Raw genomic sequence first — 24,292 nt, 5'->3', positions numbered from 1 at the left:
TGAAGCTTTTTGTGTTTTAAAGAGAAGCAACAGTTGTAGAAGTAGACCGCAACTAGAAGCTAATAAGCCTCTGTTTTGGTTAAGCTCAAAGAAGGATTTCCGTCTTTTGTGTATCAGACTATGGCTTGTCCTTCATTAGTGGATTCCACTGGTTATCAGTCTGTTAAAACAAGACATCCAAGTTTCCAAAGAAACTTCCCAGAATCCTCCTCTCCACCCTTGAATAATAACATTATAACAACATAACATTATGACCACTGACAAGAGAAGTAGATAGCAAAGAAGAAACTCTAAATAACATCGAGCCCTCTTGTGACAATACAATGTTCTGCTGGGAAACTTCTGGAGCAGGTGCCTCATGTTACTTGTAGACATGTAGCACCCACCTAGACCAGACCAGGCACCCCCACCCAACCCCATAGCAATGACACTCCTTGATGGCAGCAGCCATCCCCAGCAGGATGCAGCCACAAAAAAACTGTTAGGAACAACTCAAAAAAACATGAAGAACAGCACAAGGTGTTGACCTGGCCTCCAAATTCACTAGATCCCAAACTGATCAATCCACAGAGGTCCCTCCCCCCAACCCATAGGACCCAAAGACCCCCCACTAACAACATTATGTTGCCAGACACTACAGGACACCCTCAGAAGGCCCATGTCCATTCTCTTGATGAGTCACAACTGTTTTGGAGGCACAAGGGAGACCTACACAATATTAGGAAGGTGGTCATAATGTTATGCCTGATCGGTGTACATCAGAGATGGTTTTTAGTGTTTCCAAAGATAATTTTTTATGACTTTTTTCTTCTGTGCCACCAGTTTAGTTAAGTTTCTGTTAATAGAGAGAGTCAGCTGGTAATTATTTCTCCTATTGACCCCACCAGAGAATTAAATTCTGGGATCTTTCATTGTTTATTGTTCGCTCTGCTTTCTCTCCTCTAAGGAGGGCTTTTGTGCTGCTGTACAGTAAAGTCCTGGTTTGGGCAATTAGTCAAATCATTTTTCCTAAAATGTGTCCATGGGACGTTTCCCAACATGCTAAGACAAAAGAGGTTTTTGCAACAGGCGGTGTTGGTGGAGATTTGTCTGGCTGGCTGTGCAGCACTACTCCACAGTTCCAACTATTCATTACTGTTGTTTTGTCAGCTTCAGTGAATCTCTTGTTCTCTGTGTCGAACATGTTTTTTTTTTTCTCCCCCTCGCCAAGCTGTGAAATTGCACTGACCTTTTTTCTTTGAGGTTTCTCGATAAAGTCCCGAATCAAAATAACTTTTTCGTGTTGCTTTAACGAGAGAACATCAACTGTTGGTTATTGCGGTGTGTAGCTTGTTTACGCCTCTTGTTGTATTGTGATCGACCAGTCAAACACGAAACGGGACTTTGATCACATTGATAAACTGAATCCTCTGAAGATCAGTCGCTGGATTGTGGTTGAAGATAAGGAGAAGACAAAGAGCGGCTGTTATAGTTTGGGATATTATGTAAGAACTGTTGGAACAAACCAACCAGCTTCCAGCTTCCTTTTCTATGACACAACTAAGATAATAAGCATGTTGAGTATCAAACATATCAATCTAAGCATATCAATCTGGTTTTCAGACTGCAAAATTGGCGTTTAAATATGACAGGTGTCAGAGCCGACATACTACCAACCAGTCAGAGTGGTGGATCTTTACTGTATATGAACCCTTTGTGACGCCACCCATAGAATTTCTGAAGGTTTTGAAGCTCATTGCACGTGGCACCGCCCGCCGCCAACTTGGAAGTACGTGACTCTGATTAATAGGTGGTTTATAGTTACAGCGACAGCCCAGACCCTACGCAGACCCTAACGCCGTAGCCCGACGTTCACCTCCCCAGAAATGTAACTATCGCGGCGACGCAAACTGCAAGAGTTGTCATTGGTCTACTTGGTAGTAGCGTGTTTCTGCTTTAGTATTTCCGGCTGCTTCTCAATCTCCGCAATTTTCGAATTGATTAATTTGGATCAATAAAGATGGAACACATGAAGGAAAGATTAACTGAAGAGGTTGTGGACATACAAACATTTGTACGACTCGTCTCCGTCGAAATTTTGGCAAAAGTTTCAGTCACCATTGTTGAAAGTGAAGCAGGAAGTAGAAACATAAATTCACCCGACTGGCAAAAAAGACACGTCTCAGTTTTACAGAGAGTCCAACTGATGAGCGTACAAGTATTAATGGCTCACACCGGCTTAGACTTTGTGCGTAGGTTACGGCATCTAGTCCCGCACTACCTTAAATGAGGCTTAACTACAAAAAAAGAAGAGGTGTAGTGTTAGTAAAGCTGAGGTGATCAGTTGACCTTGATGCAAGGTGACCACGCTCTTAATTATGCATCATTTATGCTCTGATATAATTTAAACAGCTGTACGGTTACCATGTATGAGAAAATTAGGTTGTTGGTGGGACGGGGTCTATTGGAATTGACTCGCTTTTGGCCTCTAGTGGCCATTAGATGAACTACACGTTAACGTCACTTGAATTTGTCAGCATTTGAGGTTGCTGCTTGCTACTGGATCACGAGTGATTCATTTTTTATATTAATAAACTCCAAATAGCATGTTTTGATTTACCTGAGGATAGTGTAAAATGAGGTTTGCGAAAGCTGATCAACTTTTGGATTAAAAAAACAAAAAAAATTGCTTTATAGACTTGCAGCAGTTGCAACAGCCCATTTTACTTGTGATGCAATCCCTTAATTTTATTTGCACTTGTTATTCTTTTACCTAATAGTACAACCAGTGTTATTTGATCTTAACTTGTGATCAGGCCTACAGTCGAAATTTTTTATCTTTTTCAGTCTTTTTCAGTCATATTCTACATTTTTATACTCTAGTTTTAAGATTTTTTATTGTTTGGCATTTGTGTGGACGGCAAAGAAGAATTTCATTGTGCAGGGAAACGTGTTTCCATGCTGTGCACATGACAATAAACTCTTTGACTCTTGAATCTTGAAGAGTGCTGAGATTTGGAAAGTTGACCTGTATCTAGAGCAGAACGAGTAACATACTAAAGAGACGAAATAAAAGCCTTTTCTCCTTCTCAGCGGAGTGAGTGGATACCTTTCAGAGCGTGGATAAAAGTATTTTGTACTGTAACTGGTCTAGAGACAATTAGCAAATATTAAATTAGAAGAGCAGCACATTAAAGGGGCATTAATCTGTGACTTTTTTGTGTGCTGCAGAGCTATCAGTGGAGCTTCATTAAGAATTATCTCCCGCCACTTCTGCACACATACACACTCTTGACTGCACGTGTCTTTTTAGTGTGTGTAGTGCGGAATGGCGACGGCGCGAGCGACAGAAATCTCCATAATTTTGCTTACTTCAAATGTAGATTTCCCCTCATCTTCTTCCCTCCTCTTACAACCTGGTGTTTCTCCAACATCCCAGTCGCCCAAAAGGTTTGTGCTCGAAAGAGGGAGCGATTCAAATGTCTGTCATTTCATGCATATCCTATAGAAGTGTTTGTAAAGTACAGTAAAATGTAAAAATTTGAACCCTACAGAAACCAACTGCTGCAGGAGGTGTCAGTCTGACTCAGGTACTCGCTGTTTTGTCCAAGTGCTGCACAGGAAACTCATAACACACTGGCTGAATCCAATCAACCGACCAACCAGTCATGCTCCATCTCACGTGGATTGATCATCAGATGTGCTTTTTTTTTTTTTGAGTTTTTGTCATTTAGGAAATGGCTACATGGCTGCTGTTGTGTTGTCTGTCCAGAGTTTTACGGTACGAAGCATGTCACACATGTCGTTTTACCATCTTGCCTGCGTTCATGATTCACTTTTCACATTCCTTCGGCTGCTCATGCAATCCAGTCATCAGTTTATCTCTTGCTCTCTTGTTTGTTAATTATACCGTTGCTTTCTCACTTTTGTTAAGCGGCAGTTTGTGGGAGTTGTGAACGTAGCTTAGATTAGGCTAATATAATGAAAACTTCAACAAAAAACGGCAGATATTATTTGAATATGGTGTCGATTTAATTATCTGTATGTGAACAAAACGCAAACTAGAGTGTGTAAAACCAAATACATACATCTTCAAATATTAAAACAGAATGTCTGCTTCAGGGATGTAATTTAAGGTAATGATATGAACTCAGATACGAAAGAAATCACATTATCTTCAAGATACGTTCAGGATCAGATTAATCTCGGCTTGGATCAGGTTCAAGTTTCATTGTTTCCATATTTGGAGTGTTTATTCAAATCCTGAGCTGCTGCACATATGGATGCCTCTAATGAGCCTAGAGGGGTGCCAGGACACGACCCAGGTTCCTCCAGTGTCTCTTTCTACTGTATAACTAAAGAGGCTTTGACCCCGGGCCCACTGTGAAAAGGTCACAGGTGAATCAGCCGCCAGCGCACGCAGCCGCGACACTACCGGCCCTGCCCAGCACCCCGAGGTGGGCACTTCTCCGGGCACATCTGCTCCACGTCTAATTAGTGTCGTTGTAGACGAGGGGCTTAGGGCCGGGCCTTTGTTAATAGCAGCCTGTTGCTTGGGGAAACAGTCTGGCTCCTGTAAGCTGCTTCTTTGCAGGTCGGCTCATCTGATAATCTGGTCGGAGATGTGTATGGTTAAGAACGTGGTGCGTTGGGGCCGTTTGGTCAGGGGAAGGGGTCGGTACTCATAAAATTTTGAATTTCTGCGATGATTTCTTTTGTCAAATGTAGAAGATTGTGTTTAATTTTTTAATTTTTGAAGGGTCATACCTGTCTTATGAAATACAGGTATAAATCTGTAATTTAAAAATCATATATACATTGTTTTAGGTGTATATCATTTTAGGTTTCTTGCATATGTATATTTCCATTGATTTCCACCCATTTCTGTACAGTCTAGACACTTCAGTTCTTTCATATTAATCACACCAAGACAAGTTTTTTTTAGAAAAACTAAAAAAGTACAAACTTATATGTACATTTTCTTGATTGCAATCCTTTTTACAGTTTTAAATGAATGGAAGTGGCTGGTTTCTTGGCACGGGGAAAAATACAGAACTAAAACTCAGTGGCATGTTTTGCAAAATCATAAGCTGTGAAATGAAGTACGCATCATTTCTAGTGAAGACACAAAATAAAGCACTTGACCCAAGACACTTTGACCCACCAGACCTTAGCTCCTGAACTAAGACATAAAGATGTAGGCTTTGGAAGGAGTTTTGTTCCCAATCAGCTTAATGTCTTCGACATACAGTAACAGACTGTTGATTGAATGTTGGTCTGGGGATGTGTTTGGCTTTAATGCGCCAGGAATTAATTCTCAGCATGGGGGGGACGAGATGCTATAGATTTCCACCTTACGGAGGCACTGAATGGCATGGCCTGCTTTTAATGAAGAGATTTGTTGCATCTGCCAAGAGGGATTATCTTTTTTTTTTTAAAACACTAGCCTGCTTAGAGGAAGGTTGGCTCTTGTGTAACCATAACCATGAAGTGACAGTCACAGTGATGAGATCTGCATAAATCATCTCGAGATTGTAGCATATAACGTGTCTTGTTCCAGTTGGCATTCAGTTAGTACTAAATGGATTTCTTCTTTTAAAAAAAATATATAATCCTGATCCGAGATCTGGCTGCACAGATTTTATCTGAAGATAAATGTGTTTGGCACTATCGATTTAGTGCAAGATTCCTGCATTTATCATGGATATAGGTATACATTTGCATCTTGGATATTTTCATTGTGAACTTTTACTATGTGGATGTCGTCACAGCAGCAGCAGCATGGGTGGGAAGTTAAAGGATGCACAGGATGTACCCAGAAACATAAAATCTGTGGTATTTTCTTTTTCTCCTCGTGCCGCTTGCCTCCACATATGCTTGTGGCTGCAGCAAAACCTTTTTGGCGCAAGACCAACCAACCAACCTCCCCACCCCTCCCCCTCCCGCCCGGTCGCTTCTCTTCGCCGGATGGACATGGCACGACATTGTGGCCATGTGGCCAGCAGGAGGCTGTATTTAAGCCGGGGCCGCTCTGAAATGGGCCATAAAACCTAGCCAGCAAGTCTGGCTCCCCGTGAGGCAACGGGCCTAAGTACTCATTGACAAGACTCCAATATCACTGACTTCCCAGAGAGAGAGAGAGAGAGAGAGAGAGAGAGCAACAGAGGAAATAATGTAAAAAGAGCAGCAGACAAAGATGAGGTGCCGACAGGAGGCTGTTGTCTGGCCTAAATGGACGGGGTGTTTTATAACTATTAGCACTAATGCTTTCAATCTGCAATACAGCTGCTGTTGCACTGCTAAACTCTCATTGTGTTTTCTGTTTTAGTTTTTTTTTTGTCTTTCAGCTAAAGATGCATTTCACCAAATTAAATCGCTGCTTATCTGCTTATATTACACATTTGCTGCCACGACATTCATGTACAACCACTTCACACATCTTTCCCATTCCCAAACTGAGCTTCAAAATCTGAGAAACTCCTCAAATGAAGTTGGCTTTTCACACTTAGTTTTAACAACGTCTAGTTTGAATTTGCTTCCATCTCCGGGTGTTTAAGGCGGTGCACCTGTGAGCTTTTCACCTAATTATCCCGACATGGATGAACGGGTAACACGACTCTGACATGTCACGAGTTGACAGGTCCGTAACCTGTTATACGTTTGAAAGAAAGAAGAAAAAAGCCTGCGTGACGGACATGTCGCCTCCATTTCATTATCAAATTGGCATCGATGAATAATTCGTGGCATCTGTGCGGAGACAAAGAGAGGCCTGATGGCTGCCGGGCGGGCACCCATGGCTCGGCGGTGACCGCGTACGTGTCGGGCCCTAGTGGGAGATGATTTACGGTGCGTCCTGGATCGCTTGGCACCGACTGGACGTTCATGAGCAATGTCACAGCGGCTGCTTTTCCATATATCACGAGGGAAACCCCTGAATTTTACAGTTCTAGGAAACCTAAGAAGGAGGAATTCTTTGGCTAAAACGAAATGTTTTGCATGGCCCCTCTTTAGGTGCTTTCAGTAACCAGGGATACCGGGGCTCCCTAGACTCTCTCTTATTTTAATTGACTTTGGCCTGCAGGAGGCTTGTGTCCATTCAGACCTTTCTGGGCAGAGACAGAGAGGAGGGAGGAAAGGGAGAGGTGGGGGGAGCCGAATGTGAATAGAGCTCCCTCAGAAACTAAAGAGTGCAGCCCACTAGAGCTGTTCTTGTTAGTTTGCTCATGGTCTTTGTTCTCCTTTCAGCGCTTTTGGCTAAATGTCTTCAAACAAGCCGTTTGGGGGTCATGATTCTTCGCGACGGGCTAACAGTGGGGAAAAAAAATAAAAAATTGGACTTGGTTGTTACAGTTAGTGTGGGAATAAGTGAGGAAGAGTGCTGCCTAGGATGGGGCTGCGATGCGATGACGGGACGTTGGTGACCAAGCGTTGCAGGGCGATGCCAGGTGGGAGCCCGGGGTTGACAAGGGAGCAGGTGTCTGTTAGATGCAGAGCAGAGAGAGAGGGAGGGAGGGAGGGGAGGAAGGGAGGGAAGGGGAACGAGGATCATAAGAGCTCTTGGCATCTGCCTTACCTGCTGCCTCCCCTGCAGTGTTCTGCCAGTGAATGGGGGGGAAAAAAGACAAAGAGAAGAGGAAAATGTTTTGGAGGAGGCAGCAAGCGTAGGGGTGACCTTTGTAGTGGCAGCCATTCATGTCAATACTTCTAAGGTTGTTCCCCTTCCTGTAATACTTTGTTCCTGTTCATTGTGGTTTTGGTTCATTCCCGGTTCCTTGTCCTGCTCAAAGTTTTGCAGTCTTTCTTGATAAACTTTCCCTGTGTCTTTGGATAATCTGCAGAAAATTCAGTTAGCAGAGACTGTATCCTTTGGTAAGTTGAGTTGAGTGTGGTGTCGATAGCTGCAGTCAGCATGGGATTTGTACCACCGACCTCTTATTAAAGGGGAACTACTATTTTTTACAACCTGGACCTTATTTCTAGCATAAAATACGATCGTTCACTCACCCATATAACTTTTGTGATATTTGTAGTCGTTCGGGAGATATTTAGATCTGCGTATATCCATATAGTGGGAGTGAATGGGGCACCGAAACGCAGCCTCTAAATAACGCATTATCTGCCGTGAAACTCGTTCATTTCACCAATATTTTGTTATGATACGCTAGTGCTATTCCCCGTGGAGTCCGGAGTTACCTGTTGTCATCATCCGGGGTCTGTAGATAGACCTACAGGCCCCGGGTGATGTCTTCTGACCTGGATGATGTCATCTCTGAGCGCCGCGCACCTGCGACGGTCGGCTTGTTTACCCGTAACTTGCTATTGCTAGTTTTTTGAGGTTCTGTGGTTGTGAACGAACCATAGCAGTAGCTAATTACAGGTAAACAAGCCGACCGTCGCGGGTTATTTAGAGTAGAGGCTGTGTTTCGGTGCCCCAGTCACTCCCACTATATGGATATACGCAGATCTAAATATCTCTCGAACGATGATTCAAAAGTTCTATGGGCGAGTAAATGATTGTATTTTATGCCAAAATAAGGTCCTGGTTGTAAAAAACAGTAGTTCCCCTTTAAGAAGTCACATCAGGTCATCACAATAACCATGTTTACATTGCTTTGAGTTACTTTATGATTTGAGTGACAATGGGTAAGGTGGTGTTATTTTGCAGAACATTTGCAGTGGTGGTGATTGCAGTTTCTTATTTCTGTTGAGCCACGATTGCTTTTTCTAGCTCATAAGAAAACCAGTAAAGTAAAAACATGAAATGAGCCGCGGTCGGATTCTGAATGAGGTTTTTTCTTAGATGTGCTGCTTCCACTTTAGTTCTCCACATCCCTGACAGATAGTCATTTTTTGAGGAGGTGCACGCCAGCTACAGTGCAGCTACTCGGCCTATATGCGTAACGCCGTACACGGCTGCTGTTATCGGCTTGTTGACAGTAAATCCATTGAAAACTCTTCAGCGAAACCACTAGAATCTGACTAAAAGATGCCCTGGAGTATTAATAATTTATTTAATAAATTACATTATGAGCAGCACAAATGAAATTCCACTCACTTCCAGCTGACCCTTATCGTTTTGTTTTTTTCTGTTGGGATGGCAAACAAAGAGACTGAAACAAACTCTTTAATCAGGACAGTATATCTCTGCGCCGCCTGTCTGTATGTGTGGTGGAAAGCAGGGTGGGGGCGGGTGGGGGGCACTATCATTGGAAAGAGCATTGAACAACTGTCAGGGATGCAGTCCGTGTCATTTGTCATGTCTCCCGGGGGCTTTATGACGGCGAGCGAAGCTGGAAGCTGCAGACCCTGCTCCTCCTGAACCACCCATCTCGTCCCAGCAGATGCATTCGCCGCCCCTCGCCGTGGCTGACCATCAGGCCGGGCAGCTGAGCACCAGAATATCAATACGGCTCAGGCTCAGACCGGGCCCCTGGGGCTATCTACAAGGCAAATAGGATAGCCTCCTCTGCTCGGGGAGACCAATGTAAACATGGCAGAAAGATGCTGTGCAGCACAAAACGACAGTTTGATTCACTCCAGAAGGCTCTTTGAGACTTGGAAGTGCTACACCTGAGACGATTATCTCCAGATTTGGCTCCTCTCTGCGAGCATATGAGTCTATTGGAGGGCCGTCTGTGGGAGGAGTGGTGAAGAGAAACAGTAATCCCTTTTGTGTTTGTCATCTGCACCGTCCCAAGACGTGTTTGGGTGCAGGAGTAGTTAGAGACTCAGAGTAGTAACGGGTTTGGCCGTCCCTCCTGCTGTCATGTGAAACCTGAAGTTTATCCTCTGAGTCAATGACAGGGCCTCTCCTTAAACAGGTCGGTGCTCAGTGGAGGTGGTAATTTTAAGTGGCGATAAGCCCTCCATCTAATGACGGGGTGCTATAATTCTTCTCTAAGTGGCAGCGCTGGTGCTTCCCTCTATTTTTCTCTCTCTCTCTCTCTCTCTCTCTCAGATAGCCGGTGCATTGCCATTTCCCTGCTCGGCTCGACACTGTTGCTGTTTTTGTCCTGCGGCCGCTGCTATCGGTGTGAAACGAGGATACCGATGTCCCCGATTAGCCAGGCGGCCTTGCGGTGGCACAGCTAGGGGATAAATTGCGGAGACATGTTTATCAACATAGAAGAAGTGCAAGTTACCCCTTGTTGGAAGAGAATAATGGGACCTAATTGAGCTGTAACATGCTGGCTGGTCGCCAGGCCCTTGAATTGAAAACTCTCTCCATCAGAAGGGGGTCTGAGGAGAGGGAGGGATCTGTTAAAACACTGCAGGACATTCTAGCAGTAGGTGTGGAACTCGTAAACCTATTAGCCACGCTCGGATCCCGTTGTATTTAATTAAAAGTAGCTTACAGATCTGTACATTTACCTGTGAGTGGGATTGTTTTTTTCGGTGGAAGTGCACCTGAGCGGCCTTTTCTGCCAGGCAAAGCACGGCCGTGGTGAAGTCAGATCAATTCTCTGGAGGAACAGCACAGCCTGTCTCCTGGCACCTGCCTCGCCAAGAACAGGAGGGAGGGAGGAAGAGAGCGGGGGGGAGGAGGAGGAGGGAGGAGGAGGAGAGAAAAAGAGAGGGAGCAAGAGCGGGTGGGAAGGAGGAAAAACCCAGCTGCCTCTGTGCCTGAGCCCCGTGCTGCTTTTAAAGGAGAGGGAGGGGGGTGAGGGAGAGGAGAGGGAGAGGGAGAGGCAGGGAGACTGCTGGCACCATCTGTACATGTCTTTTGTATTCCAGCCCTCATCTTTACACAGAGCGAGGCTGGTGTGCTCAGTGTTCAAATGAAAGGAGAGGAGGTGCCTTTTGGGGTGCAGTGCTCTGAGAGGAGAAGGTGTGTGTTTGTGTGTCGACGCAGAAATCCAGTTTTGTCCTCGGAAATTCGGCGTGTTGCGTCCTATTTATTTCCCCCCACCCGCGCGGACGTCATACGTGCGTGTGTGTGTTCCTGCAAAGCCGGGTCGCGCCGTGTTTCCTCGTGTGTGTGTGTGTTTGTGTGCATGTGTCAGGAAGCTTGCACTCTGTCCGCAAGCAGCCATGTGTGGTCAGATCTCCGGTTGCCATGTTGTGTGATGAGAATCGGGAGCTTTTGTTTGTTCCTCCCTCCTATCAGCCCCATTAGCCTGATGTCTCCTCTCTCTCTCTGACTCACTCTCCCTCTCTTTCTCTCTCCCTCTCTCTCTCCCTCTCTCTCTCTTGCCTTGCGTGTGTATGAGTGTGTAATATGTGGCGGCCCATCCTAGCATGTGGCAGCAGGGTGGATCTGCCTGCGAGGACAGCCTGCACTGTCTGCTGTCATATTGACGTGGCTTTTTCTTTTTTTTTCTTTTTTTTTCTTTTTTTTTGCACAAACCGCAGCTGAAATCACCGAGCGCGCTCTGTTTCTACCCACCCACCCATCCACCCCTCCCTCCCTCCCTCCCCCTCCCTCCCGCTCCTTGCTCAGCCTGGAAGTGCTGTGAATCATAAGAGGAGGTGGCTGCCCTGCTCTTTGATTGAATCCACATTCCCTTTCTCCTTCTGACGCCGCAGAGACAGGCTGCAAGGAGGCAGGAGGAAGTGAGAGGGAGAGAAAAAGGGAAAAGCGAGCCTTTTGTAGTTGGCACAGCGCAAACACATGCGCTGCAGATGAAAAGCATATGATTCGATCAAACGCGCTCTGTGGTAGCTACCTAACTGAGCGGTAGGTAGGGCTGGTTGGTAGGTAGGTAGATGGGTTGGTGGAAGGGGGGGAGAAGGGGAAAGGACTCGGGAGTCCATCTGCAGGCCCAGACTGAACCCTAGTGGCCGTGAGCTGCACTGACGTCTTACGTTTGAGGTTCTCTTGCAGAATAAAGGTCCGGCCTTTCGTTTGCACTTCGAATCTCAGCTTTAAAATCTATTTAGGGAAATAAAAAGATATAAATAGCAGGATAAATGCGTGCAATTTGACCATCTACGCAGTGACGTACAGGTGTGACTGTGTGTGCATGAGTGAAAGTGTGGATAAAAATAAGCTGCGCAGTTCATTTAACCGGCGCGGTTCTGTTCCTCGTCTCTATATGTGAAATATGTTTGATTATAAGTGAGCAGCATCGTTAACAAATCCATAAAATGAGTCATTTATCCTAAGGGAAGACATTAAAACGAGCTTTAAACTCTTCTTCTAAACAAAAACATGATTTGCAGTGTTGCAAGCATTTCTTTTTAACACATTGAGTGGCACGTTGTTCTGTTTTGGAGGAACCTTGCACAGGACTTTCTCACGGGGTGTTCTGCACATTTATTTTTTAACGCACCATTCGTTTTGCCATTGCTTTTTCAATTTTACGTCCAGTTTTGCTCCAGAGTTTTCTGTTCCTGTTTGTCGTCTCATATCAGCCTTCTTCCTCTCACATAAACAGCTTTTGTAGGATTTCGGTTACCTCTGCATTTTATTATTATTACAGGTGTCTGACAGCTCTCCTCTGCTCTTCCTCTTCCTCTGCTCTCTCTCTCTCTCTCTCTCTCTCTCTCCAGCCCTCCTGTCCTCGTGGTGCGAGGAGCTGGGACGACTCCTCCTCCTCCGTCACCAGAAGAACAGGCAGAACGAGCCTCCGGGAAAAGTGCCCATGCAGCCCCCCATGAGCTCCATGAAGCCCGGCCTCTCGCACGGGTCAGTGTTCGCACTGCTGTGCTTTTTGGCTTGCGCGCGAGGCGTGTTTGTGTGTGTGTTGGGTTGTGTGAACAGACAGGCCGGGCCCTTGGGGAAAGCCCTTCGTCTCCACGGGAAGCCCAGTGTTCCTTGTGGATCAGCGGCTAGACAAACTGCCAGACAAACTGCTTGTAGCACAGTCAATAGTGACAAACAGTGCCTCAGCCCTTTGTACATAGACTTAATAAATACAGTGTGTGCAATTCAAGGAAGAGGAAGAACATGCATTTCTTTTTATAATCAGTGAAACCAGTCTTTCCTTATTTTTCAGCCAAAGTAAATATACTTTCTGTGACTGTATTCTCGGAACAATACGTTTGCTTTTGTCCTTCGCCTGCAGAGATGGGTCTTTTCCCTACGACTCAGTTCCCTGGCAGCAAAACACCAATCAGCCTCCGGGTTCAGTGTCAGTGGTGACCACCGTGTGGGGCGTGACCAACACTTCACAGAGCCAGGTGAGGTCTCCTACCTGTCTGAGGAGAAAAAGTGTGTATTTATGTCGGTGGGTTTTATTGATAGCCATACCTTTAAAGGAAAACGTCTAAAGGAAACCGTATGTCAAATGTTTTGCTTTACCTTTAACGGTGGAAAGAACATTTTAATTCAGGAATGCGTTAACAGCGTTGGCATCTGTTGCCACGAAAACACTTTTATCAGAATGCAAACTAATGTAATTTGTTTTTTTTTGTGTGTTTGTTCCGTCCGTGCTTGTTCTTGTGTGTGCGTGACAAAGCATGTCATCGGTGTCTAGCAAAGTGTGAGCAGCATTTGAAGTGGCGATATTTTGTCACATATTTCCTTTGTCAGTTCTTGGAAAACCCTTCTTTTTTCAGTCTCGTCTCAGAGACCTGTATTCTGATTCTCCGTGTCCACGTCCAACAGGTGTTGGGGAATCCCATGGCCAACAACAACAATCCCATGAACCCTGGGGGAAACCCTATAGGCTCGGGGATGTCCGGTAACAATCCGGGTATGAACTCTCCTCAGTTCCCTGGCCCGCAGCAGCAGTTCCCCAACAAAGGCAACTCCAATCAGGCCTACATGCAGCAGGGCATGTACGGGCGACACAACTACCACGCTGGAGGAGGCTTTGGTGGCAAGTAAGTGGATCACTGTCTTTGAAATGGTTGAAAAAAATGTAAAAAGCTACTTCCTCCTACAGTGCAGTCATTTAAATTCCCCGTTCCTTATTGTTCTAGTTACCCCGGAGGACCCAACTCCGGACCTGGTGGAATGGGCATCCCTCCACACTCCCGTCCTCCCTCGGACTTCACCCAGCCTGCCGCTGCTGCCGCCGCCGCCGCTGTCGCTGCCGCTGCTGCCACTGCGACCGCAACTGCCACGGCAACTGTAGCGGCCCTGCAGGAAACGCAGAACAAAGACATGAACCAATACGGACCGGTAAGACGAGGCAAACAACTGGTGTACTTAACGTCTGTGCATGTTACACACAGCTTATGAGTTAGTTCTGTGTTCATAGAAGCATACCATGGGCAAATACCGTAGTACTACTAAATCATTGTAAAGGGGGAATGATTAGTCACCACAATTTTTTGTATGTTATAACCTTTTTTTTTTTTGTGATCTGTAAAAGGTTAATTTCAGTGTCATGTCTGAGATGACCGATTGAACCCATTTTGTCTTCCAGATGAGTTCCTCTTTCCAGATGGGACCAAACCAGGCGTACAACAGCCAGTTCATGAACCAGTCGGGACCCCGCGGCCCACCATCGCTCCCTGGGAACATGGGCACAGGCATGAACGCATCCAACATGAGCGGGCCCCCGATGGGGATGAACCAACCCAGGGGACAAGGCATGCCGCCTTTCGCGGCCCACGGCCAAAGGATGCCGCAGCAAGGCTACGCAGGGCCCCGGCCTCAGGGCATGGGCATGCAGGGCATTAAAAGACCGTACCCAGGAGAGGTGAGTGGTCACCAGTTCAAACACTTCGTCGCTCCTTTGCTGTAGGTTACATATAAACTCTTCATTCACAGCCAAACTATGGCGGACAGCAGTATGGACCAAACAACCAGTTCCCTAACCAGCAGGGGCAGTACCCCACACCCAATGCCTCCAGGCCGCTGCCGTCACCAAACTACCCCGGCCAGAGGATGCCAGGACAGCAGCTGCAGGGCCAATACCCGCCACCCAGTGGTGCCATGGGCCAGTACTATAAGGTGCAGTGTGAAAACCGCCGACTATAAATAATAAATATGCTTAATTGCAGGGGTGGCATATTTATTTTAGTTTGTTTTATCAAATTACAGCAAGAGCCACCTTTTAATGGCCAAACAAATAACTTCTCTGGGAGTGGATATCCGTACAACCAGGGGAATATGAATGGGGTAAGTTGATTTGCTCATAAATGTGCAGTTTATGGTGCGAACATTGTTTGATTTACTAACCGCTTGTCTTCTATTTATAGCCTCCCAGACCGGTGGGTAACTACCCTCACTCCCCAGTGCCAGGCAACCCCACCCCTCCAATGACCCCAGGAAGTAATATCCCTCCGTACCTGTCGCCAAACCAGGACGTGAAGCCACCCTTCCCACCTGACATCAAACCAAATATCACAGCTCTCCCTCCACCTCCAGGTCAGCACCTAAAAAAACAAAAAACAAAACAATAGTAAGTTTCAAAACCTTTTTAAGATTTTAATCGTCTCTTCTTCCCTAACGTAGCCAACCACAACGAGGAGCTGCGCCTGACCTTCCCAGTGCGGGACGGCGTAGTCCTAGAGCCCTTCAGGCTAGAGCATAACCTGGCTGTCAGCAACCACGTCTTCCACTTACGGCCCTCTGTGCACCAGACACTCATGTGGAGGTAAGACATTTTTCTTTCACCCCCCCTGAGGCATCACTTTCAAAGTTTCTTTCAGGTCTCTCGAAGCAGCTGGAATTTCACATTGGAAAGTGGTTCAGGTCTCCACAAATAATACACTCCGTGGCTTTTTAAGCCAGCAGGAGCTTGTCCAGGAACCCAAGCGCTTCTCGTATTGATCTTTTTTTATGGTTTCAGACATTGGAGTGTAGATGTTTTGTGCCAGAAAGATTCTTTCTTTTCCTGTTGATTCTCTTGGTTCTGTTTGGTCAAAAACGCCACAGTAATATTTTCCTCGACATTAACACCCTTGTTTAACTGATCCCAGGAACCCCATCAGATATAACTAATATCTTTATGGTCTTTCTCAGCCACAATCAGATATGGTCACGTAACAGACAGGTGTGACAGGACACATTGAGATCACACCGGAGAGATCCGATCTCTGACCACATTTGGAGGTGGTCCGGGTCGCAGTCTTTTGGCGTGCTGAGTCGTATTAATGAGTTTAACTCATTCATTCAGGAAAAAAACCACCAGCTGTTTAAATATTCCACTGCGCCCCAAGTGACGTCGGGGTTTATTTGTATACAGAGTGCAAAACTGAGATTGGATCTGCCAGGTCTGTACCTAAAGCCGGTCACTTGCGATCGGATAGCCCAGATCAGGGTCTGAACAGGCCCAGTGGAATCCAGCTTCACCTAAAACTCCTTTAGTTCTTGAGTTCATTTTAATCTTTGCAAAGCTCTCTACCCTGGTAACTCGGAGAAGGTCATCAGTGCATACGTATTCTGATTTAGATTATTTCCTTCGGTCAAGCATGACACTGGCATCCTACGGCATCCCAGAATATAAAGAGATTTTTCCAAGTCCTAAACTGAGCCTCCTGCCGCTAGATCTCTTTTACGTCTGAAACCATAAGAAAGACTGAAGCCACTCAACATAGCTCCTTAACACTTTACGTTCTCTCTTTGCTTGTCCGTGCAGGTCGGACCTGGAGCTGCAGTTCAAGTGCTACCACCACGAAGACCGTCAGATGAACACCAACTGGCCGGCGTCGGTGCAAGTCAGCGTGAATGCCACGCCGCTCACCATCGAGCGGGGCGACAACAAGACCTCCCACAAACCCCTGCACTTGAAACACGTGTGCCAGCCGGGACGGAACACGATCCAGATCACGGTCACCGCCTGCTGCTGTGTGAGTAACACAAATCTCCTGAACTAATGAAAAGAGGTTTACACAAATCTCCAGACACAAAAATAAAATGTGTATGCAAAAGGTTCCAGATCAGATTTAATGCTGAAGCTCGTAGGGAAATAAAAGCAGGATGTGTCACGGTGCACATGATGAAACGGTACGTAATGCATTCAGATAGGAGGATGACGTTTGTGACAGCGATGTTTTTTTTCTTGCAGTCGCACTTGTTTGTGCTGCAGCTGGTCCACAGGCCCTCGGTTCGCTCTGTGCTCCAGGGATTACTGAAGAAGAGGCTTCTGCCTGCAGAGCACTGCATCACCAAAGGTATTCACATAAGAGTCACGTTATGCTCCCTGACGTGCCGACTGTTTGTTCTCCGAGTTCTTGCTCACTCACTCACCCCGGCTCTTTCTCCTCCGCTTGCAGTTAAGAGGAACTTCAGCAGCGTAGCGGCGTCGTCTGGTAACGCCACGCTCAACGGAGAGGACGGAGTGGAGCAGACGGCCATCAAGGTTTCCCTCAAATGTCCGATCACCTTCCGGCGAATACAGCTTCCTGCAAGAGGCCACGACTGCAAACACGTTCAGGTGACGACCCAAAGCCTTTGCACGTAGAAAACCTTTAAAAACACTCACCGGATAACAAGTTTGACTCATTTTCTTGTCCTTGCAGTGTTTTGATTTGGAATCATATTTACAACTGAACTGTGAGCGGGGGACGTGGCGATGTCCTGTATGCAAGTAAGTCTAGTCTAGTTGTGGCTGCAGTCCACTTTGTTGTTTCATTTTTAAGCTGTTTCCTTTAAAGCTAAATCTCTCTCCTCCTGCAGTAAAACAGCATTATTAGAAGGACTCGAAGTGGACCAGTATATGTGGGGAATCCTGAATGCCATTCAAAAGTAAGTATTGAAAAACAAAATAATTTAAAATGCATATGTATTTCCTCATATTTTAACAATTCGATTTCATCCATATTTGCACCAGCTCGGAATTTGAGGAGGTCACAATCGACCCGACGTGTAGTTGGCGGCCTGTGGCCATCAAGTCTGACATCCACATCAAGGAGGATCCAGATGGACCGCTGGCCAAGAGGTTTAAGACGATGAGTCCCAGCCAGATGATCATGCCAAACGTGATGGAGATGATAGCACAGCTCGGGCCGGGACCGTCGCCGTACCCGTCGCTACCTTCTGGGCAAGGGGGCAACAGCAGCGAATACGGCAGCCAAGGTAGTAAACCGTCCAAACATCTGAATAAACATTTAAAATAAAAGTAAAATCACTGTGAGCGATGTACACACGTATTGAAAGTTTTTATTTCTTTGCCCAGGCAACAGTTACCAGGGGCACGGGACCTTTGACTTCCCTCACAGCACCCCCGGTGGGACGTCGATGAATGATTTCATGCACGGCCCCCAGCTGTCTCATCCACCCGACATGCCCAACAGCATGATGGCACAAGACAAGCCACTGTCCCACAACATGCCCGACTCAGTGAGTTCTCTGGTTGCGTTATTTCAAAATGTCCTTTTTGGTTTTGTGACACTTTTTTTGTGACAATCCAATGTTCTGCTGGGAAACTTTTGGACCTGGCATTCATTAGGGTGGATGTTACTTAGACATGTAGCACCCACCTAGACCAGACCAGACACCCCCACCCCATAGCAATGACACTCTTTGATGGCAGCAGCCATTGCCATAAAGATGCACACACAAAAACACTTAAGGAACGACTCAAAAAAACATGAAGAACAGCACAAGGTGTTGACCTGGCCTCGAAATTCAATAGATCCCAAACTGATCAAGTATCTGTGGGATGATCCACAGAGGCCCCTCCCCTCAAAGGCTCCCCAAATAACAACATTTTGTTGCCAAACACCACAGGACACCCTCAGAAGGCCCATGTCCATTCTCTGATGAGTCACAACTGTTTTGGAGACCCACGCAATATTAGGAAGGTGGTCATAATGTTATGCCTGATCGTGTATATACAGCCTTGCTTTGTCCAAACGTGGGTAACAAACTGTTTGCAGTCTCTGCTGGTTGCTAGCTGTTTAGCTTAGCTGAACTAACTACTGGGTCACATAGAGAGAGTGATATCAATCTTCTCCATTCATTTAAGAAACTAGAAGATGTTGCATTAATTGGCATAAACACTTTTTTCCTACAGTTAAGAGCTTGCGTCCTAATATTTTACCCGTCTCTCTACAGATACCTCATTCTGCCGGCAATGACCAGTCGCATGGGCCGTTGCAGCAGAGTTTACATCCGTCTCCGCACCCTGGGAGTCAATCAGGGCAGCAGCTACACCACAGCGGGCCTCCTCAGCCCTCAAGACAAGTTCCACCTCCTCAACAGCAGCAGCAACAGCAGCAGCAACAACAGCAGCAGCAGCAGCCTGGCCCCAACAACCACCCCCACAGCGACCTGGCCTTCAACCCCTCCAGCAGTTTGGACCCCCAAGCAGGGTCGGACATGCCCGAACCGTCTTTAGACGTAAGTCCTGATAAAGGAATTCAAACATGTAACACACGTGACAACTAGTCGTCATATTCTTATCCGTGATATCTTTCTGTCTTGCAGCTTCTTCCAGAGCTGGCTAACCCAGATGAACTGTTGTCGTACCTGGACCCCCCGGACCTCCCCAGCAATAGCAACGACGACCTTCTATCGCTCTTCGAAAACAACTGAGGAGACTCAGACACACAGAAACTGTTTTTTTTTCCCGACTGCCCGCAGTTTTTCCCCGAGAACCCAAGGCGGCCGGTCGCTCAGTACTTGATAAACACAAAGATGCACTCCCTTTCTCTTCTTCCTCTTGTACAGTTTTCACTCGCCAGCGCAGATTGACTGAAAGAGGTTCAAACTCAAAAGACGCGGCGGGATGGCGCGGGTGCCTCGCCCCCCCCTCACCCCCGCGGCACCACCTTTGAACTGTGCAGCTATACAGTTTTTTGTTTTGTTTTTTTTTACGCCACACACATGTACGTGTGCTCACTAGGAACGTGTTGTAGCATTTTATTGTTATTATTATTATTTTTTTTTTTATCCGTGTTTTGTTTCCTTTTTCGAGAAGAAACCTGCGCTATCTGGCCAGTTGTGTGTTATTCCAGTCTGAGAGGCCACAGCTTCCTGGTGTCACAGCTCCATTCCCCCCGACTGGTCCGGTTAGTCGCACCGTTACGTCCACCACCACCACCTCCACCACCTCCACCACCACACATCATTTAAAAGCACAAGAGATTCTGGCGATGCAAAAACAGAAAATCAGTCAAAAGAAATAAATCAGTTTGTCTGTTTTTATAAGAGAAATAAAAAAAACAACATCTTCTGCCTCGATTTTAACAACAAAAAAAAAGATTTTTAGGAATTATCGGCTTCCACTTTGTCTACAATTGTGCTATATACATATTTTTGTCAAAAAGAGACGTCGACCCTTTTCAGACGGCGGGGTTGACCGCTGAATCGGAGACGATTTTGGCCCCAGCGCAACAAAAAACGCATTTATACCGCGCAACAAGAAGAGCGTATCTGTTCTTCTGGTTATCGTTTAGTTACCGAGGGGGTTTTAACGGCAAACGAAAGGTACAACGCGACGGTTCCCGTGACGATCCTGCTGCATCGATCGCTTCCCACCTTCCTTCCTACTTCCTACTTCCTCCTTCCGCGCCACCTGCACCCGCACGGGCCTTGGCGTCGCTCGCGTCGGGGCCCTTTTTTTGCAAAGTTGCATCTCTCTCCCTGTTAAATGATGTGCTGTTAAAGTAGTCTACAAAGTGCATGTGTGCCAAGCCCTCGTCTAGTGCTGTTCCAAGTGGTTAGAGGAGAAAAAACAACAAAAACAAAAAAAAAAAAGAAGAAGATGATAGTGTGGTTTTTATCAGTTGCTGTTTCCACAGATGTTTTTTGGAGTTCTGTCAGATTTAGTATGATTTTATTTAACACTAACAGTGAAGGGATAACCGGCGGTTCGTTTTGCATCCGCCGGATATGCTGTGTTATGTTTTATTATGTTTATTTTCTTTTTGTTTTTGTCGTCGTTGCTGCAGAATTAAACTATCACACAAACCTTTTTTTTTTTGGGAAACTGCTCACCAAAGTTGGAAGAATTTTGAAATGTTTGCCTGGTCCTGTGCAAGAGTGCGAGTGTGTGTGTGTGTGTGCGTGTGTGTGCGTGCATGTGTAAAGATATCGGGGAGGACAGGGAACAGTTTATTCATCACTGCTGTTCAAGAAGAAGAAGTGGTTTTTAAAGCAGTATTGGTGCAGACTTTGTTTTTGTTTTTTTTGCCACATCTGTTTTTCGAGGAGAGTGCTGTTCAGTATGCAAATGTATTATTTTTTAAGAAATGCCTATTGTACTGTAAATATCATTGTGAATATTTTTGTATCATCTCGATAATGTTTGTCCTTTCGATATCATTAGTCGTCCGACCTAACACACACACACACACACACACACACAAGCTCCCATCTGACCACTGACTTTGTTTGTAACCAGCTGTCTCGCCTCCTCACCGCAGCAGGAGGGGAGGGACGGGGGGAGAACCGAGCGTCTCATAAGCTATTTCCTTGCAGGTCGTCGTGCTCTCTGGTCACTTTTCTTTTTGTTCTGTTCTCTTCTTTTTCCTCACACCAGCCACGAGGTGACACACGGTTTCAGTTTAAAGCAATACCCTTCTTTCTTTCTTTCTTTCTCTCACGCCGAATCGCTGCATCGATTGAGAACGATCAACGCTGTCTACTCATGAATTTATTATTTTTAATTTCATCTGCGATCCGTCTTTCAGTGTGATCAGTGACCTGTGTGAATATCATAGTCGTTGCTAATCGTCGGTGGTATTTTAAAGATGTATCACAAACCGTATTTTAAAGAAATTCATGCTATTGTTTATATTTTTGTTAAAGAAAAAAAGCGGCTTTTTTAAAAAAAAGAAAGAAAAAAAAAAGAAAAAGCACGAGACCATATACATTTTTATCCCCTTTTTTTGTTTTGTTTTAGTTTTTATTTGGGTAAATTATTTTGTACTGTTTTTCTTCTCTTATTATTAATCTGTAAGGCTAGAAATCCAATTTCTTTCACTGCGCTGAATTTACCGCCCTGATTTTATGTACGCATTAATTCTAAGGAATCGTTTTGTTCCTTTCCAGAGCACTGACATGTAATTAAGTCACATCCAATCAAAACACACTGCCACATTTTCCAATTTCTTTTTAATTTTCTTTTGTTTCTGAACTGAAACTTTCCATCAATCCCATGGAAGTCGTTATCATTTCGTGTTTCTGCTTTCAAGAGAGACAATTTGGCGTATAAGGTATAAGGCAGCACCCCCTCCCCCCAAAATCTGTAGTTGCACAATCAGAATAAAGGGCCATTTCTCTTGGGGATGTTGTTTAAAAATAATAATAATAATAAAAATAAAAAAAAATAAAGAAAAATAAGAAATTAAAAAAACACAGAGAGGACGGGCTCGTTCATCAGTCTGGCCTGGAAAAGTTGTAGAGGGTGAGGCTAGGTGAAACGTCCCAAGGATGCCTGTATATATGTAAATTAATATAGAGACATGTGAACAGAAATGTATTCATTTTCCCTGGGAATGTGCATTGTTTCTTCAGAATAATAAAAAGCTTGCAACCCCTCTACTGGAAGTGGCTGAATATGGAAAATGAAACTCGTTAGCTAGTGTCTGTGGGTATCTCTCAGCATTTCGTCCCCCCCTCCTTATCTCCCTCCCTCCCTCCCTCCCTTCTGTAATATACTTTCACCTCTTCTGTTAGGGGGAACTGGGACAGCTATGTTTTCCATGTAATATTTAGCCTAAGTGTTCTAGTCTGTCACCTGCATACTCCGAGGTGCTAAAGCTTAATAAAAAGAAAAAAGGTGAAAGAAAAACAAAAAATAACAAAGGTTACAAAGAAAATCGCTCAGAGGTGATGGAGGGAGAGAGGGAGGGAGGGAGGGAAGGAGGGCGGCGGGAGGTCCGTAAGATTGTAACCAAATCCATAGTTTGTACAATTTTTTTGATATCATGAACAGGTGGAAACCATGATACAATCTAAGGTGATTCATGCAATGTGGCCATTGTCTCTATGTTTGTACATTGTATGTACAATCATTTCATATTCTAAGCTGGTCAGAAAATAAAGGAACTAATTGTGATTTTTAGTCTTGCAGAACTGTATGTAGTTAGACGATGTGACAACCTAATATTTATCTAATAAATATGTATTCAGATGATACCTGTACGTCACCGTGCTTTTTGTCTTTTGTGCGCTCGCGTCGAAGTCTCGCAGTGAGGACGAGGCCAATGACTCCTGCAGAAGGAGAAATGAAACTTTGAAATGTCGAGGCAAAGCTGAAACGGGGCGGCACAGTTGCGTGGTGGTTAGCACTGATGCCTCCCTCTGTCTGCATGGGTTCTCTCCAGGTACTCCAGCTTCCTCCCACCGTCCAAAGACATGCTGGTTAGGTTCATTGGTGATTCTAAATTGGTCGTAGGTGTGAGTGTGAATGGTTGTCTGTCTCTCTGTGTTAGCCCTGAGATAGACTGGAGACCTGTCCAGGGTGGACCCCGCCTCTTGCCTGATGACAGCTGGGAAGGGACCCCCGCGACCCTTCACAGGACAAGGAGTTACAGAAGATGAATGAATGAATGTTGAAACAAGGGCACAACGTTTCATCCAAGTAGCCTCTTCAGTTCTAAAGGACTGGTGGAGGAGTTGGGGTTTAAAAGGAACATCTGTGGGCGCTACCCATCAGAAACTCACACAACTAGACCCTGAACCCGTCTCCTCCAGCTATACAGGTCAGTATCTACCTCTAACCCTATACATTCGAGTTTCAGATGTGTAACACCCGGAGATGTTCCTGTTTTAAACCCCAACTCTCCACCAGTTTCAGAAGCTGCTTGGATGAAACATCATGAAGAAACTCTACCAAGTCCAGTTACTTTTCTTTCAGCTTTTTTTTTTTTTGGTTAAACTATGACCTGGATGACTGAGAACCAGACATCAAATTGCTCTTTGGAATGACGTCTGGTGGTTTTTATGCACTGTTGCTTCACAACAAGAAGGTTCTGGGTTATAATGATGATGAATGAAACACAGGTGAACTAAACAGGCCAAAACATACTCCACAATATCCAGTTTCCACACTTTCACCATTGAGGTAAGAGGAGTGACTTTCACTACCCAGTTCAGTCAGATTATGACAGATTATGACACATACACAGTTTAAACAGCTGTAACTCCCACAGCTTTATATCACAATGTCTAGCCTGTCAACCAAGGCGTGTTCTTTTCACTACCTCTCCATGGAGCGAAATGTTTGCATCATAGCAAACTAGAGAAATGATGAGCGTCCAACATGTAGGTTCAGATGAAGGGATTAAATTTGTGACTTTTGGATACAATCAGGGACGGTCTCTTTATCTCAAGTCTTGCCCCATGATATAAAACTAATACATACTAAACTTTTTCAAACAAGCAATCCCCCTCTGCAACGACAGTTTCAGCAAACTAACTGAAACTAAATTAGAAGCAAACATGGAGACAAAATAGATGTAAAGTCAAACTAATGAAGAACAAAAGTCCCAATACTGATTAAATGATGGCTGTGAAGAAGTAAAC

The 24,292-nt window shown here is 45.3% G+C and overlaps 1 protein-coding gene across 1 annotated transcript in view; it reads left to right on the top strand.

The window, feature by feature from the left end:
* The window catches only part of LOC311504134 (zinc finger MIZ domain-containing protein 1-like), a 58,075-nt gene extending 35,072 nt beyond the window's left edge, over positions 1 to 23,003 (top strand). The window contains exons 5-22 of the mRNA XM_084567131.1: positions 12,472 to 12,607; positions 12,987 to 13,101; positions 13,529 to 13,746; positions 13,846 to 14,047; positions 14,295 to 14,570; positions 14,642 to 14,824; positions 14,915 to 14,992; positions 15,073 to 15,241; positions 15,329 to 15,470; positions 16,455 to 16,665; positions 16,884 to 16,989; positions 17,092 to 17,252; positions 17,338 to 17,405; positions 17,495 to 17,563; positions 17,649 to 17,893; positions 17,994 to 18,157; positions 18,875 to 19,159; positions 19,247 to 23,003. Of these exons, the coding sequence (XP_084423257.1) occupies positions 12,472 to 12,607; positions 12,987 to 13,101; positions 13,529 to 13,746; positions 13,846 to 14,047; positions 14,295 to 14,570; positions 14,642 to 14,824; positions 14,915 to 14,992; positions 15,073 to 15,241; positions 15,329 to 15,470; positions 16,455 to 16,665; positions 16,884 to 16,989; positions 17,092 to 17,252; positions 17,338 to 17,405; positions 17,495 to 17,563; positions 17,649 to 17,893; positions 17,994 to 18,157; positions 18,875 to 19,159; positions 19,247 to 19,354 (2,936 nt within the window). The 3' untranslated portion in view covers positions 19,355 to 23,003. The remainder of the gene's footprint in view (positions 1 to 12,471; positions 12,608 to 12,986; positions 13,102 to 13,528; positions 13,747 to 13,845; positions 14,048 to 14,294; positions 14,571 to 14,641; positions 14,825 to 14,914; positions 14,993 to 15,072; positions 15,242 to 15,328; positions 15,471 to 16,454; positions 16,666 to 16,883; positions 16,990 to 17,091; positions 17,253 to 17,337; positions 17,406 to 17,494; positions 17,564 to 17,648; positions 17,894 to 17,993; positions 18,158 to 18,874; positions 19,160 to 19,246) is intronic.
* Positions 23,004 to 24,292: the final 1,289 nt, after the last annotated feature.

The sequence above is a fragment of the Chelon labrosus genome (assembly GCF_963514085.1).
Source record: "Chelon labrosus genome assembly, chromosome: 19".
Taxonomy (NCBI): Eukaryota; Metazoa; Chordata; class Actinopteri; order Mugiliformes; family Mugilidae; genus Chelon; species Chelon labrosus.
Note: the sequence above shows the minus strand (reverse complement) of the source record. Positions and strands in the feature narration are given on the sequence as shown.